This window comes from Loxodonta africana, chromosome 8 (genome assembly GCF_030014295.1).
Source record: "Loxodonta africana isolate mLoxAfr1 chromosome 8, mLoxAfr1.hap2, whole genome shotgun sequence".
NCBI lineage: Eukaryota > Metazoa > Chordata > Mammalia > Proboscidea > Elephantidae > Loxodonta > Loxodonta africana.
The window spans coordinates 91,813,607-91,828,819 of NC_087349.1; the positions used below are offsets into that span (position 1 = coordinate 91,813,607).

Consider the following 15,213-nt stretch of genomic DNA (forward strand, 5'->3'; position numbering starts at 1 on the left):
GACCGATGTGTTTATAAGGCTTGCAAAGGTAGCTGAGGACTGGAGAAGGCAGCCCAAAGACTGAACAGAAAAAGATGGGGCTTCCTCTTCTGGAAGCTGTAGTTCAGCTGCTGGTGAAGGCGGCAAGTTACCTTTGGACCATTTGGGCATCAAATAGCTGTTCACATGCTTTTCTTCCTTTTAAGCTGACGCAGGAAAGCCATGCTCCCTCCAGAAGTTGCTTGTATGGGACACGCCGTCTGACAATTGCTTTGATGGAGCTGGAAGGGAGGGGTGGCCTCTGGAGAACAGAGGCAAGGGTGTATTTATTCTTCTTGGCTCACTCCAGAGGCAACAGTTCCTCAGGTTCTTCATCATTGGAAATGGCTGGTGAGGATGGCTTGGCCTACCCAGAAAGGGGCAGGTTTCTGTGACGGTGATGCAGGCTGCCTGGTGCAGTGATGAGGCATGGGGCCAGGAAGCGCTGTTCTCCAGAGCCTTTCTGAAAAGTGCCACACTTGAAGGTTTTCCAGTGAAAGCCAATCCTCTTTGGACACAAAGCGAAGCAGTTCCCGGCCTTCAGAACCCAGAAAGCTTCTGTTGGAAGGAAGGCTTTTAGCAATTCTCTCAGAAGTCAACTGTTTGAAGTGTGTGTCTGTGAGAGAGCGTGTGTCTGTGTGAGAGTGTGTGTGTCTGTGAGAGTATCTGTGAGAGAACATGTGTCTGTGAGAGACAGCGTGTCTGTGTGAGAGTGTGTGTGTCTGTGAGAGACAGCATGTCTGTGTGAGAGTGTATGTGTCTGTGAGAGTATCTGTGAGAGACAGTGTGTCTGTGTGAGAGTGTGTGCCTGTGAGAGAGCGTATGTCTCTGTGAGAGTGTCTGTGAGTGACAGTGTGTCTGTGTGAGAGTGTGTGTCTGTGAGAGTGTATATGTCTGTGAGAGACAGCGTGTCTGTGAGAGACTGTGTCTGTGTGAGAGTGTGTGTGTCTGAGTGTATGTGAGTGCATGAACATGTGAATGTGTGAGCGTGTGTGAGTACGTGAGTGTGTGTGAAAGTGTGAGTGTGAGCGTGAGTATGTACTTATGATTGTCTATGTGTGAGAGAGAGAGAGAGAGAGAAAGAAAGAGAGAGTGTGCTTTCCAGAGGGAGGCAGACCCCACCCTTTGCAAGTAGTTTAGGAAATGATATACAGGTGGACCCTGATTTACTATGTATCTGAGTTATGACAAACAGCACTACAACCATTCATTTTTTTTTGGTACATCTTATCATTAGTATACGCACTACATACAATGTTGCAGTGTATAACTTGCTGATATTATCATTCTCATGCCAGCCCCTAAAGACAAATAAAAATTGGATTTATAAAGACACTGATAATAAAATAATGAAAACCAAAAAAAAAAAAAAAATGAAGTATTCGACTTACGTCAGAACCAACTTAGATGGAGTAATTGGAATGGAACCCTATCGTAAGTCAAGGACTGCCTGTAGTCAGTGGGAAACACTGAGCAGGCGCCTGGAAAAGAGCTAGGAGCCATTCTCCCTATAGAATCCATAGGATGAACATCATTCCCCTATGTGATTTTATCCTCCTCTTCAAATGAAATGTAGTTGCAATATGTATTTTCTTCCCCCAAAACCAAATAAAATGGTATGGTAAACAAAACCCCCTGCTTCTTTTCATCCAGACATTCACACCAGGGCCTTAAAAATAGCCTTCTTAAACCACTGGCACTTGTATCAAATTTTGTCTGCTTTGGACAACATGTCATTCTGGAGTGCTTTGTTTTTCCCTTGGGTGGCGGTCCCGCGACATCTGGGCTTAGAGCCTGCTATGTGACCCTGAACCAGCTCCCTACACCAGCCCAGCCTCCTCCTGGCAGAAGCCAAGAGAAGGCCACCTGCTCCTGGGGGCTCACTCACTCTGCATAGCCCCCGTGGTCCACTGCCTCTGGGCCCCAGCCTCAACATGGCTTCCATCCTGACAACCTCAGACTAAACAGAAGCCTCTAAATAGGCTTAAACACCACTCCTGTGCATCCAGGGAACAGCTTGGCCCACAGCATTGAAAAGGAACCCTTCCGGGCTTGGTGGTATCAGGCTACCCTCCTCCTTTGTTCTGGGCCTCAGGTGTGGAAGGTTGAATTAACCACACTTCTCAGTTCCTTCAATATTCTCAGCAGTGATCTTTGCAAAGCCTGCCCCTTCAGCCACCCACCTCTACTTCCTTCCTTCCATCCTTCTTTTCTCCGGCCCTCCCTCCCTTCCCTTCTTCCTTCTTTTCCCCCTTCCCTCTCTTCTTGCCTCACTAACTTCCCCTCCCTGCTTTCTTTTCTTCATCCCTCCCTTTTTCCTTTTTTCCTCTCTATTTTCCTTTTCCTTCTTTCTTTCTCTCCCTCCCCATCTCTCTTTCCCTCCCTGCCTGCCCATCTCTCCTTCCCTGCCTCCCTTCTCTCTTTCCTTCCTTCCCTTTTCCCTCCTCCTCCTCCTCCTTCCTGCCTCCCATCTTTCCTTGTTTCCCTTTAGTCCTACCCCCATACTCCCATGCCCCTTCTTCCCCTTGCAAAATGTGCAGGATTGTTTTCTGTGCATGCATTTTTAATTTATGCAAATGGCGCTGTGTTTTCTGTCTCCTGTGTTTTCTCCCTCTCGCTCTCATCCCTGTGTTTTTTCAGATCCATGCACGCTGCTGGGTCAACATCTGGTCTTTATTTCAGGCTACTTTCTGTAGGTCGTGATTGCAGGGTGACTTTTTTTGAGACCCTAACTTAGAAGGGTTCTCACTTAAATTCAAGTTGTCACTGCAATTCCAGACTTCTTTTTAGTTTTCATTTCAGCCCCAAGGTAGACTCTGCCTCCTTAGTCAGTACATATGGCTCCAGGAGCTTGCCTTGCCCTGTGCCTGCCTCTTCCCCAGGAGAGGAGAGAAGCTAGAGAATAAGATACAAGATGTCTGTCCTGGGCTGTTGGTCTTTTTCACACCAATGCCTCCGCCCATACCCAGACAGACGGGCTCTGGCAAAGCATCCACCACAAAGCCTGCTTCACAGAGCCAAGGCTTTGCCAGCACCATGGCTTGGGATTGTTTTTACTTGCATCCTTTTTGTCCCGATCCTAGTGTCCTGGTAAATGCAGAGATGGAATGGGAGGAAACCTCAGCCTGCTGGGAAGGCAGAGTCTGGAGCGACCACTCTGGACCCTCTCTGGGCCTCATCACCCCAGCCATAAGATGTTTGTATCCCAATATGGCTTAGTGTTCCTGGCCAGAAGTGATTAGAAGTCGACCTGGATTCATCTCCTGTTGTCTTAGTTACCCAGTGCTGCCATAACAAAAATACAACAAATGGTTGCCTTTAAAGCAGGGCTTGGAACAGGTTTGTTTCACCCCAGATACACTGAATCCAAATCAACATTTCAACAAGACCCCCAGATGATTCTTAGGTATAATAAATTTTGAGAACCACTGCAGTACAAATGGTTCTCAAACCAGTGGCATTAACATTGAGTGGGTCAGAATGGACTCAAATGCAACGGGTTTGAGTCTTTTTTTGTTTATGGGAACTTGTTCCAAATGCAAATTCTTAGCAGGGGATTAGAGCTGTAGGAACCAGTTCGAAACCCTGCTTTAAAGAACAGAAATTTATTTCCTCACAGTTCTGGAGGCTAAAAATCCAAATCAGGGCCTCAACCCTGTCGATTCCTTCTGTGGGTCTCTCTCATGGTTTCTGGTGTCTGCCAGCAACACTTGGTGTACTTTTGCTTGTAGATAGGTCTTCACATGGTGTCTGTCTTCCCCTGGTGTGCTCTTTTTATGACATCATTCAGAAGTGGGTTTCGGACCCACCCTATTCTGATATGACCTCATCAGCATAACAAAAACCTTACTTCCAAACAGGATCATATTTATAGGTACAGGGTTTTAGTTAGGACTTCAACACATATTTTTGAAGGACACAATTCAATCCATAACTTCTGTGTCTCTACCAGTCTCCATCTGTGTGACTTTGGGGCAGTTACTTCTCTCAGCCTCAGTTTCGTCATTTGTAATAATAAAAAAAACAACAAATGAACCTGTTTCTGTCAAATCAGCTCTGACTCATGGTGACCCCATGTGTTACAGAGTAGAGCTGCTCCTTAGGGTTTTCTTGGCTGTAATCTTTATGAAAGCAGATCACCAGGCCTTTTTTCCCCGAGGTACCGCTGGTGGGGTTCAAACAGCCAACCTTTAGGTTAGTAGTCAATTACAAACTGCTTGTTCCACTCAGGGACCTTTCATCTGTAGTAGGGAGGTAATAATAATTGATACTTCATAGAGCTGTTAAGGGGCTTAGGTGTTAAAGTCCAAAACAAACAAACAAAAACCCAAGCTAAACTTACTGCCGTTGAATCAATTCCGACTCAGAGTGACCCTACAGGAGAGAGTAGAACTCCCCCACAGGGTTTCCAACTGCCAACTTTTTGGTTAGCAGCCAAGCTCTTAAGCCCTGAACTACCAGGGCTCCAAGTGGTCAATAAATGCAAGCTATAATAGTGATAAATTACATCCTATTATCAGGAATGGGGGCATTTTTTCTAATTCTATCTTCTTCGTGTTTATCCTCCGGGGAACAAATTTGTGGTTATGACCACCCTTTGCAAGAAACATGTCTTTTCCGGGCCTACCTCAGCGTGTTAGGCCCTGGGCACTTGCTTCACTGCATGTCCACATGCTGAACTTTCTAGTGGACCAGTATCTAAGTCCCATTGCAGCATCCTTGTGGCCTGGGCCAGGGTGGGGCTGTGACAAGGAACAAGGTCTCTCTCACTCTATGTCCTTTCTTTCTGGTGGAGGTTGGGGAGGTCCAAAGCGGAGGGCAAGATGGGTGGTGTAGGAGCCCCCTTTCATTCAAACCTCTCTGAATGTATCTGTGTTCACGTGTTAAATGACTTCAGTTCCCCATGAGTCATAACAAGGGAACTCACAGCTATGGTTTTCTTTCAGAGGATGTGGAGGATGAAGTGATAAGGGAAGAAGTCATCCTGCCCCCAGCACCATCAATGCTCAAGCTGCAAATAGTGTCAAAGCCAATCGACCTTTCAGTAGCGAAGGTAGGTACCACCAACTTTCATGGCCTCAGTGGAATTCCGTGTTAAATGCATCTTGATTTGAATTAGAGTGGGCGATGTGATTTTGATCTTTCTGGTCCTGATCCATCCCAATGTAATCGCTCAGTCATTGTTAAATGGAAATTTGGGTGTGAAGCAGAAGAAAACCTGAATAAGGAGTCTGTGCCAGTCCTACCTCCCAGAGGAGCCCTGGTGGCCCAGTGGTTAAGAGCTTGGCTGCTAACCAAAACGCCAGAAGTTCGAATCCACCAACTGCTCCTTGGGAGCTCCGCGGGGAAGTTCTACTTGTCCTATAGGTTGATATGATTCATAATCGTCTTGGCTGCAATGGGTTACAGGGTTCTCTCCCAGAGGCAGAAGTGTGGGAGTGGTTGTCCCCTGGAAGTCAAACTTATAGTTCTTCCTTTGATTCAGAGTTTCTTCACCATATGCCTCCTGGGCAACTCTAGAGTTGTGATGGGACAGGATGCCTGTCCTCATTGGCCAGCTCCTGCATGAGTCCCTTAAGCTGGGCTCTGGCTGAGTTGCTGGGAAGGAAGGACACAGAGGTGTTAATGATTCATCAGCCCCACCCAAGTTCACACCCATGGCCTCCTGCCGGGCCCAGTGGTCACATGAGGTAGGGGGTAGGTTCCTGGCCTTGGCAGCCAACTCCGTGGGGATGTCCTGGATTCCTCACTATCCTCAGCTGCCAGGACAGCCTCATCATTTCCCCTTGGCCAGCAGTTCCTCAGCATGGAATGTGGCTCCTGCTGTCCTCCGCACTGCCCCCCCCCAACATCTCAGCCAGCATTCAGGAGGAAAAACAGTACTCCTGGGGACGCAGCTGACCCCTTTTTCTTCCCACTTCCCTAGTTATTTACTTAGTACATAGATCAAAGAGTGGGTTCCCTCCCCTCCTCTCTCCTTTCCTTCTTTCTTTCCAAATCCCAGAGGGTCAGGCACATTTAAATTTGGGCCCACACCTGGGAGTAAGTGCTTGGCTGTCTGTAGCCACAGGGCTAGGTTTCCTTGCAGGGGGTGCTCCCATTCTGGATAAGGCTCTTAAAAACAAAACAAAACAAAACATTGCTGTAGTCGTTTCTGACTCTTAGGCCTCTAAAGACCAGCAGTATCTTCTCTGAAAGCAGCCGGCAAAGCTGAGGTCTATGGAGAGAAAACAAGGGCCGAGGGCACATGGTGGCACGTGGCATCCATAGCGAGAGGCACCCAGGTGTCCAGGCTCGGAGCCCTGGGTGCTTGGGCCACTCTGCCTAGCTGGGAGCTGTCGTTCCATGATTCAGAAAACAGAGATAGGGCCTGGCCAGAACACTCAAGTCTCCGTAGTTCACAGGCTCTCGGGAAACTCAGTTCAAAAACTCAGTTCAAACAAAAGGATGATTGTAGTTGGCACAAGAAGGGGAACTGAGCCCTGACAGAGGAATTTGCGCATCTCTCTTTTCTGTGTACAGCTAGCCACATTGCATGACAAAGACACAAATGCTCTGTCACGGAGATTTTCCTTACACTTAATGAAAAGAAAAAAAAGAACCGATTTCATTGGAAAATGACCCAGATACCAGATCCAGGGGAGGGAACTACATAGCCCACCTGTTGATCTTGGGGACTACTTGAGGCTTCAGAGACCCCTCAGATGTCAAATCATGGCAGAGAGGGTGGTGGTAACTGCACAGGGAGGAACCATGGGGAAGGCACTCTTTTCCCATCCCACGGGCCTGACCATGTTTCTGGGGCTCTGGAGGGTGGTGCTTGGGTGAAGGCAGACAAACAATGACCTCAGTATTGGCCAGAAGTTTAGAGAAGACAGAGCTGTGAAAAATGGAAGCCTGCCTGGGAGGGGAGTTCCTGAGTGGTGCAAATGATTAAGCGCTTGACTGCTATCCGAAAGGTTGGTGGTTCAAACCCATCCATCACACCTCAGAAGAAAGACCTGGTTATCTGTTTCTGAAAAATCAACCACTGAAAACCCTACAGAGCACAGTTCTACTCTGACACACCTGGAGTTACCTTGAGTCAGAAAGGACTCAACAGCAACTGGTTACCTTGGGAGGTGATGGGGCCCCTTCACTGGGTGGTTGGGGTATTCAAGCAGAGGTGGTGGGGGACCACTCATGGGTGACATAGAGGGGATTCTTTTACATGGTAAACGGTTGACTAGGTGGGGTCGGCACACTCTCTCGCTAAATACCATATGATGTATTTCTGGCTTTTGTGGGGCATATGGTTTCTAAACCGTGATATATATATGTATATAAGACATATAGAGTCCACTACGGCTCTAGAGTATCCATAGACAATACATGAATGAATGGGCATGGCTATGTTCCAATAAAACTTTATTTAAAAGAGCAGGCGGTGTGGGATCGGGTGGATTTGGCCCCAGGGCCATAGTTTGCTGACCTTGCACTAGAGCACTGATTCTCAAACATGGCTGCATATCAGCATCAGCTAGGAGAGCTTTAAAAAATACTGAGACTGGAGTCTCACCCCCAGGAATTCTGATTTAACTAACCTGGCATGTGGCCTGAGCATTGGGCATTTTAAGAGTTCCTCAGATGGTTCTAATGTGCAGTCAAGTTTGAAAACCTCTAGTCCTTTCGAGGTTCCTCGTAAAACTAAAATTTTGCATACCAATTTTGCCCCAGATTAGCACAGGCTGGTTTAGTTTGCAGACATTCCAGAGGTAAGACCCCCAGGGACCAATTTCTGTTTCCTCAAATAGGCTTCAAGACCAACTAGTACTGCAGAAATACGTACACCGAGCATAGTATTGTTTGCTTTTAAAACAACCAGTAACATTCTCACTTCTGTTTACAGGAAATAAAGTCCCTTCTGTTTGGTTCAACCTTTTGCTGTTTCAATGAAGAATGGAAACTCCAGAGTTTTTCCTTTAATGACACAGCTTCGTTAAAATATGGCATTGTGCAGAACAAGGCAGGTGGCTTTTAAAGTTCCCCAGGGACTTTTCTGCTGGGCCCACCATGGGGTGGGGGGTGCTGCCCAAGTTTGGTAAATCCTTGAAGCATTAACTGTGCTCTCTAGTGCCAGGGCCTCACATCTGCTGAACTGTCACTCAGCAAATGGGAACTTTAGGAACTTCAAGTGTAGCTGGTGGAACAAGAGCTGGGGAAGGTCGCAACCCTTTGCTTTGGAGACATTCAAATTGAACACGCATGTAAAGAGTACTTCCTGCGAGTGGTGTGTGATGGTGGGATCCTCAGTGAGAGGGAGCAGAAGGAAGCATTGAGTTTGGCTGGGGGCACTGGAGAGGCTTCCATTGAGCACTGAGAAAATGTGCAAGGATTTTGCAGGGACAGGTGAGAAAGGGCCTTCCAGGCAGAGGGGGCAGCATGGGAAAGGGTGAGGCTGTGTGAAAGTCTAGGGGCACCAGGAAAAGGCTCAAGTAGAGGAGGAAGTTGTCACAGAAGACAGAGGAGTGTAGGAAGGGGCTAGATTGTGGCAGGCTTTGAGTGGCAACTTTTTAACATGGTTTATGCACAATTCACCAGATATACTCATTATGGACCAGAAAATAAGTCCAGGATTGAAGACTGGCAGTAGAGCAGGCCAGCCCAACCAGAGTCCACTTCTCAAGCCCCAGGAGCTCCCTGCTCCCCTGCCTCTCACTGCCTGCGGAAAAGCCCCAAGACCACCAGCTTCTGTCCCACCCTAGCTCAGCCAAACTCAGCACAGGTTCTTGCACCCCTACTTAAGGACACCCACGTCCACTGCTCTGAGAATCTTTGTACCTGGTTGGGGACAGTTTGTGCTGTTCAGTCTCACCAACCTTTGCTGATGTGCCCTGTGGGCCAGGCCCTATGCTAAATAAGCCGTGTGATGCCTACAGAGATGGGCTCCTCATGAGACCATCACAGTCTAAGGTGGATGGGGACAAAGGGACACATAACGGGGTGCTGAGGCAGGGTGCAATGAGGGCAGAAGAGAGCTCACATAAGTGGAGGCTGCCGAATGGGTTCGCTTCCAACCAAGATGGTTGGGAAGCTTCCTGGAGGAGGAGGCTTTTAGAATGGGCCTTGAAGGCTGGGTAGATGATTGACACCTTTGGCCTGAGGACATGGAAACATTTCCCTGGGTGACTGGAAACCTATGGTGATGTCCCTGGCTTCACACCTGACTGGTTCCTCCCATCAGACTTTGCAGACTCGCTTCTTCCTCTAGTGATGAGTGCAGGGGGCTTTGCTATCCCCTGTCTCTGACTCAGGGTCTGTGCTTTGTAGAAGTCGTCACATGGCACAGACACCTTGTTACAGAGGGAACAGCTTGGCAGCCCAGGTATCCTGTAACCTATAGGCGGGAGGCAAGTCTGGGAACCTAGAGCTCTATACGGGGCCGGTTCTCATTGGCAGTACTTGTCATTCTTTGCAGGGTGGTCCCTGTGGGGTTCTGGCAGCGGTCCAAGGCTGTGTCCTACAAAAGCTGCTGTTTGAAGGAGATAGCAGAGCCGATTCTGCTCGGTAAGTCCGCTGCTCAGTCCAGCAGTATCTCCTTTTCCCAAGGCTTCTCTGGAGTGTCCAGAAAAAACAAGCAAGGAAACACATGTATTCCCTGACATTTCCCATTTTCTGGTGGTAAAGAAAGTCCCTGGGAGGCACAAACACCTTGTGTGTGGCTACGAACCTGAAGGTTGGCAGTTTGAACCCACTCAGTGGCACGGCAATCTGGTCCCATAAAGATTACAGCTGGGAAAGCTCTATGACGCACGTCTATTCTGTAACACATGGGGTTGTCATGAGTCAGAATTGACTTGACAGCAGTGGGTTTGTTTTTTGGTTTTGGAGGGTAAGGAAAGGAAGGGGGAAATGGTGGGGAAATGGTGGCTGGCTTAGAGGGCCTGCACAGACCAGTTTGAAACAGTCTTGTATGCATTTGTTTCTAGAAGCGGGGAGGGTGGGGATGCCCTATTCCATAGGGTGGCTGCTGGAATGGCATCAAAACCAAGCCCACCCCCTCCTCCTCTGTCAGATGGACACAGCAGCTCCCCAAGTCCTTTCTACACCCAAGTCGGCTTGCTGAATGTTTGGCTAAGTCCAGGTCTCCCCTCCCCTCTATGTTACTTCATCTCTTCCAACACCCATAGCCACACATTCTAGCCAAACCCCCAGTAAATTTCTTCCACTCCCTTCGTCTGTTAATTTCCGTTTCACGCCTTAAGTGTTCGCACATGGCAGCTCGTTCATTCAGCAGCCTTTCTGGAACAGCTTCTATGCAGGCACAGGTGATACAGAGACGAAGAAGATACATTTGCTATCCGCCAGAAAGGCTCTGTGAGGCTCAGGGACAGACGGAAAACTCTAATATATGCCATGGCGATGTAGATGGCCTCCTGACCTTTGCTTCCCCGTGTGCCCAGTTACCAGCTTGTTCTGAGTCCCCCTCACAGCTAGAGAACTTCCGGCACCCTCTGGCATCTTTTTTTTTTTTAAATTGAAACACAGAGTACATACAGACAAGTGCACAAATCATATGTGTTTTGCTCAGTGAATTATCACAAAATCACACATGCATGAAAACATCACCCAGATCAAGAAAGAAGATATTTTCAGCAACTCAGAAGAATCCCCCTGCTCTGCCCAGTAAATAATAATCCCATTGTAATCCCAAAGGTGATAATTAACTGGATTCTAGAACCATAACTTGGAATCTGGGTGGTACAATGGTTCAAGTACTTGTTAACTGAAAGGTTGGAGGTTTGAGTCTACCCAGAGGTGCCTTGGAAGAAAGTCCTGGAGATATACTTCCAAAAAATCAGCCATTGGGAATCTTGTGGATAGTTTTACTCTGACACACATGGGATCATCATGAATAGGAATTGACTCGACAGCAACTTTTTTTTTTTAAGAACCATAGCTTAGTTTTGCTAGTTCCTGACCTTTATTTAAAGGTGCTTGCTCTTTGAAACAGGCATTTCAGAGTCTTTTTTTTAAAGGCTGGGTCTTATAAAAACAAGAAGGCTTATTCTCTATACAAAGCTTAGATTCCTGGGAGAGACACTGGTTCCCCAGACATTTAGCCAAGCTCGTTTCTCAAATGAAACACATTCCACCAACAGCATAGATGCTTTTGGTTTCGACAGGGCCCAGCTGAAGATAGCTTTTCACACTTGGCATCTTATAATTTGTGTAATAGTTTCGTAAATTAGTAAAGTAATAATCCAGATGTTTTCTCCCAAACCGAAGCATGTTAACAAGATCCTTCTATTTGCATAGAAACATGACGTTTCCACAGCAAGAGCAAGATCTCATCTTGACCTTGTTGTCTCTTCTTACCTCCTGGATCCACCCATGGTTGCTCCTTGACTGTGCTGGACCATTCTCCACTGTCTGCTCTGGAAGTCTAGTGCAGCAAAGTGCTGGGAGGTTTGAGTTTAATGTCATGGGCAGAGAGAAACCTCAGCAACGTTCAGAGAGTTCAAGCTCTAGTACCCTTTTCAAGTACAGGGACCCTCTCCGAGCACAGATGTACCTACCTACCTACCTTCCTTGCTTTGAAAAAAGCAGAGTACTCACCTGTGTTTGGCAGGGATATAGGGCTGAACAAGACGGGCATGGCCTTGCCCTCGTAGCGCTTACAGTAGAATAGGAGAGTCAGACAAACAGACGGTTATGGGGGACACGCAGAATGCTAAGGGATCACCTGGTCGTGAAGGGGGTCAAGAAGGCTTCCTGGACAAGTGACATTTTAATCTTACTGGGATCTGAAGGATGAGCAAAACTCTTGATTCACCGTTCCCCTTACACATATATTGTATCTCTTTGTACCTTCCTCTCTTTCAGTTTCCCCCCTCCCAGCAAAGAGCCCCAAACTCCTTCCCTGGCCCCCGAAGCCTTGTGAGCTCTGGCTGTTCTCATCGCCCAGGTCTCTGCTCTTTGGGGAGGCCTTCCTAGTTAAGACCGAACCCACCCCTGCCTCTAAGGACTCCTTGTAACACCTGTTAGCGCTCTTGGTTCTTGATGTATTTACCTGTCCATTACCTGCCTCCACCCATCAGGACATAAGCTCTGTAAGAACAGGGACCTCAGTGGGCTGCCTCGTTCACAGCTATGCCTGGACCTCCAGCCCTGGCCTCATATACAGAATAGGCCTGCAAAATTTTTGTTGAATGAACACATGGACAGATGAATGGGTTATCCAGACAAACAGGGAGGGGAGGCAAGCCTGGTGTTCCAATAAGGAGAACAACATGTGCAAAGGCTGGAGGGCGGGGAGAGCAGGGGACAGGAGCCGGGAGGAGCCTGGTGTGGCCAGGGCAGAGATTGGCAGGGCCGGGCCAGACACCAGCGGGTGGGTCGGTCAGGGCCAGGCTGGCAGAAGGCCTCAGCCTTTGCCTTTGGGGGAGACGTTTCATGAGTCACTTCAGTCCAAACGCCTTCTTAGAGCTGCTTTTGAGCTTTGATTTTGTACTTCTGGGGAAAGCTGGGGATCATTTCCCAACTGTCGGGATGGAGCATTTGAGTTCATTCCAGGAACGCTGGTTCTGCCTGGGGCATGAGGCAAGCTTGGTTCCTTGTCCTGCACCCCGACCCCCACTGAGGGATGCCAAGAACGGCTGTGTTCTGCAGACATCTCCTGGGGGCAGAGCTCTGCTGTCTGCACAGAGGGAGGCGCTGGCTTGGAAAGGCATAAAGCCATCCAGGTTGGGGACCCAACGGGGGGCTCTGACTAGAAAGAAAACCGTGCCAAGCTATGGGAAGTGCGGTTCTCCTCTCCCTGCCCCAAGGCCGCCAATCAGGCACCTGACAAGTATTGACTGAGGCCCCAATCTCTATTAACAGGTGTCTATTTTTATTTTTATTTTTAATTATGTGCTAGACAGACAGGTCAGCCAAAGCTCTGCTGGAAGAAGGCAGAGGAGGAGGGACTGTGGCTTTAGTCTTCAAGGGTTCCCAGTCTGCTGGGAGCTCGAGAAAGGGGTTGGGACTAGACTGTTCTGAAGGCCATTGGGGCAGGGTCCCTGTGTGGCTGTAGGCAGAGCAGGGGGCTGAGCTGGTCCTGGAGGCAATGGGGTGGGTAGCGGAAGAGGGAAGAGGAGCTGCTGGCCAGCTGGGGTTATGTGTGGGGTGATCCTGGTTACAATAAACCCGACTGTGGGGGAAAGTGGCCTGGCTGGACCAGAGGAGGCTGCTGCTGAGCAGCCAGGAGAGCTGTGCTTGGTGGTCAGGGCCACCTTCTCCATGAAGCTCTTCTGGATTTCATCCTGTAAAGGCATGACCTCACCTATCATTGGAACCCCCAACCCTGCGTAAAAACCAGTTGCTGTCTCGTCAACTCTGACTCATGGTGGTCCATGTGCATCCGAGTAGAACTGTGTTCTGCTGGCGTTTCAACGACTGATTTTTTGGAAATAGATTGATTGCCAGGCCTTTCTTGTAAGGTGCCTCTGGGTGGACTAAAATTGCCAGTCTTCTGATTAGCAGCCATGTGTGTTGACCATTTGCGTCTCCCAGGGACTCCCCAACTCTGGGTGCTTCTTGTAACTCTCTCCAGTCTTGGCTACTCCCAGGCTGTGTACACAGGTGCTCCCTCTGCAGTGGTGTATAGCATGCTAGCTTCCTGCTTCCATAAGCTGCAAGTGGTTGGTGCCTTTGGGTGAGGCCATCGGCTGCTGTCCTAGGAGCAGGCCAGAGAGATGAGAGGGAGGAGTGGAGAGCTTGGCTCAGATGCTAGGGTTTTCTCATCCAGCCAGGGCTGCTGGAGAACCCTGAGGGGATCTAGGTAGAGGTGGCTCTGAGGGGCACAGCCTGGGGGAGGCCCCAGAGACACCTCTCCCCTGACCCCAGTAAGGACTCTGCTTTTCCTGATGGTGAGAGGCCGTCTACAGCAGGGACCATCAGGTGCCCTTCACACCCTTCCCTTACCGTGTCTCCTCCTCACACTTCCCCTGCCCTGGACCTGGCCTTGAGAGGTTGTAGGTGCCTCAGGGGCTGGAGGTAGGCTGGGGGTGGAGAGGGGAGAGCCCTCCTCCATAGAGGTTAGGACTTGGGTCAAGCAAAGGCTGTGGGAGTGGCTGGAGGTGCTGGAGGTAGGGAGGTGAGGAGGGAGGTGTAAGGTACAAGAGCTGAGTCCCTGTCCCTGCTCTGCCAGACCCTGCAGGTCAAAGGCTACCAAAAGTCATTCTCTGCTCTCTGGGCATCTGTGCAGCCTATGGGAGCTGGTGCCGGGGCTGGAAGTGGTGCTGGGCTCTATGCTCCTGAGCCCGTCCAGGTGGTTGGAGAGAGAGACGGGACTGGAGTCTGGAGAGCTGGGTTACAATAGTGGGAAGTGATTCCTCCCTCTGTTGATTAGAAATCGTCATTTCCACCCGAAGTTTTATTCAACAAGAAAATGCAAAGGAAGTCCTTTGTCAATCCTCAGGGGCTGCGCAGGGGAGCAGAGTCATCTAACTCAGCTTGATGTAGTACGGGAGGGGAAACTGAGGCCCAAAGAGGGAAAGATGCTCGCTCAGGGCCGCACCTGGCACCAGCATGAGGCCGTCTATCACACCTCACTGCTGTGCTCTAGAAGAGACACAGAGCAATGGGAGAGACAAAGGGGTCAGGAGCAGCCATGGGGAGGGAGGTTATGCTTCTGGGAGAGGTGGGAACACCTGCCATCTGGAGCCCCAACGAACCCTCACAGTGACTGAGGGGGCCACCGTGTATTTTATGAAGGGCTCTCAGCAGAACTTCCCCTTTTTCCTCATTTGGAAAAAATAAATACAGAAGAGTGCAGAGAGTAGATAGCAAACAGCCATACAGCAAATGCCCGCTGCCTAATGGTAGCAAATGTAACCCTGTGTCATTTGTGCGGGAACCTCGCTCAGTCCCAGCTCCCCTGGGTGCCTTTATTAGGAGGCCCAGTGTTCCTACACAGGCTGTGTGTGTGTGCTGGGTTGGGTTTGCAGCTTTAGCCCTCCTTTTTGACTCTGAAATTCCAGGATTTCAGAAATGACCCAGCTTAAAAACAAAACAAAACAAAAAAACCAAACTAGGGCAAACTCCTCTGTTCTCTTCAGGAACACCAGATCGATCACCTAACTCACCATGCTCAGCGTCTCTCTCGCTCTGGGTCCTTGGGGAGCTTGAGGACCTGTGGACGGACCTGTGGGGCTCTGCACTCTCACTCCT

The 15,213-nt window shown here is 49.2% G+C and overlaps 1 protein-coding gene across 3 annotated transcripts in view; it reads left to right on the forward strand.

Moving 5' to 3' along the window:
- Positions 1-15,213, forward strand: part of MINDY4 (MINDY lysine 48 deubiquitinase 4) — a 158,431-nt gene that overhangs the window by 71,579 nt on the left and 71,639 nt on the right. For all 3 annotated transcript variants that reach the window (XR_010322748.1, XR_010322747.1, XM_064290116.1), the window contains exons 7-9: positions 4,965-5,071; positions 7,907-8,023; positions 9,476-9,564. Coding sequence is in view for 1 of the 3 variants with exons in the window: in XM_064290116.1 (XP_064146186.1) it covers positions 4,965-5,071; positions 7,907-8,023; positions 9,476-9,564 (313 nt within the window). In the remaining 2 variants the exon portion in view is untranslated. The remainder of the gene's footprint in view (positions 1-4,964; positions 5,072-7,906; positions 8,024-9,475; positions 9,565-15,213) is intronic.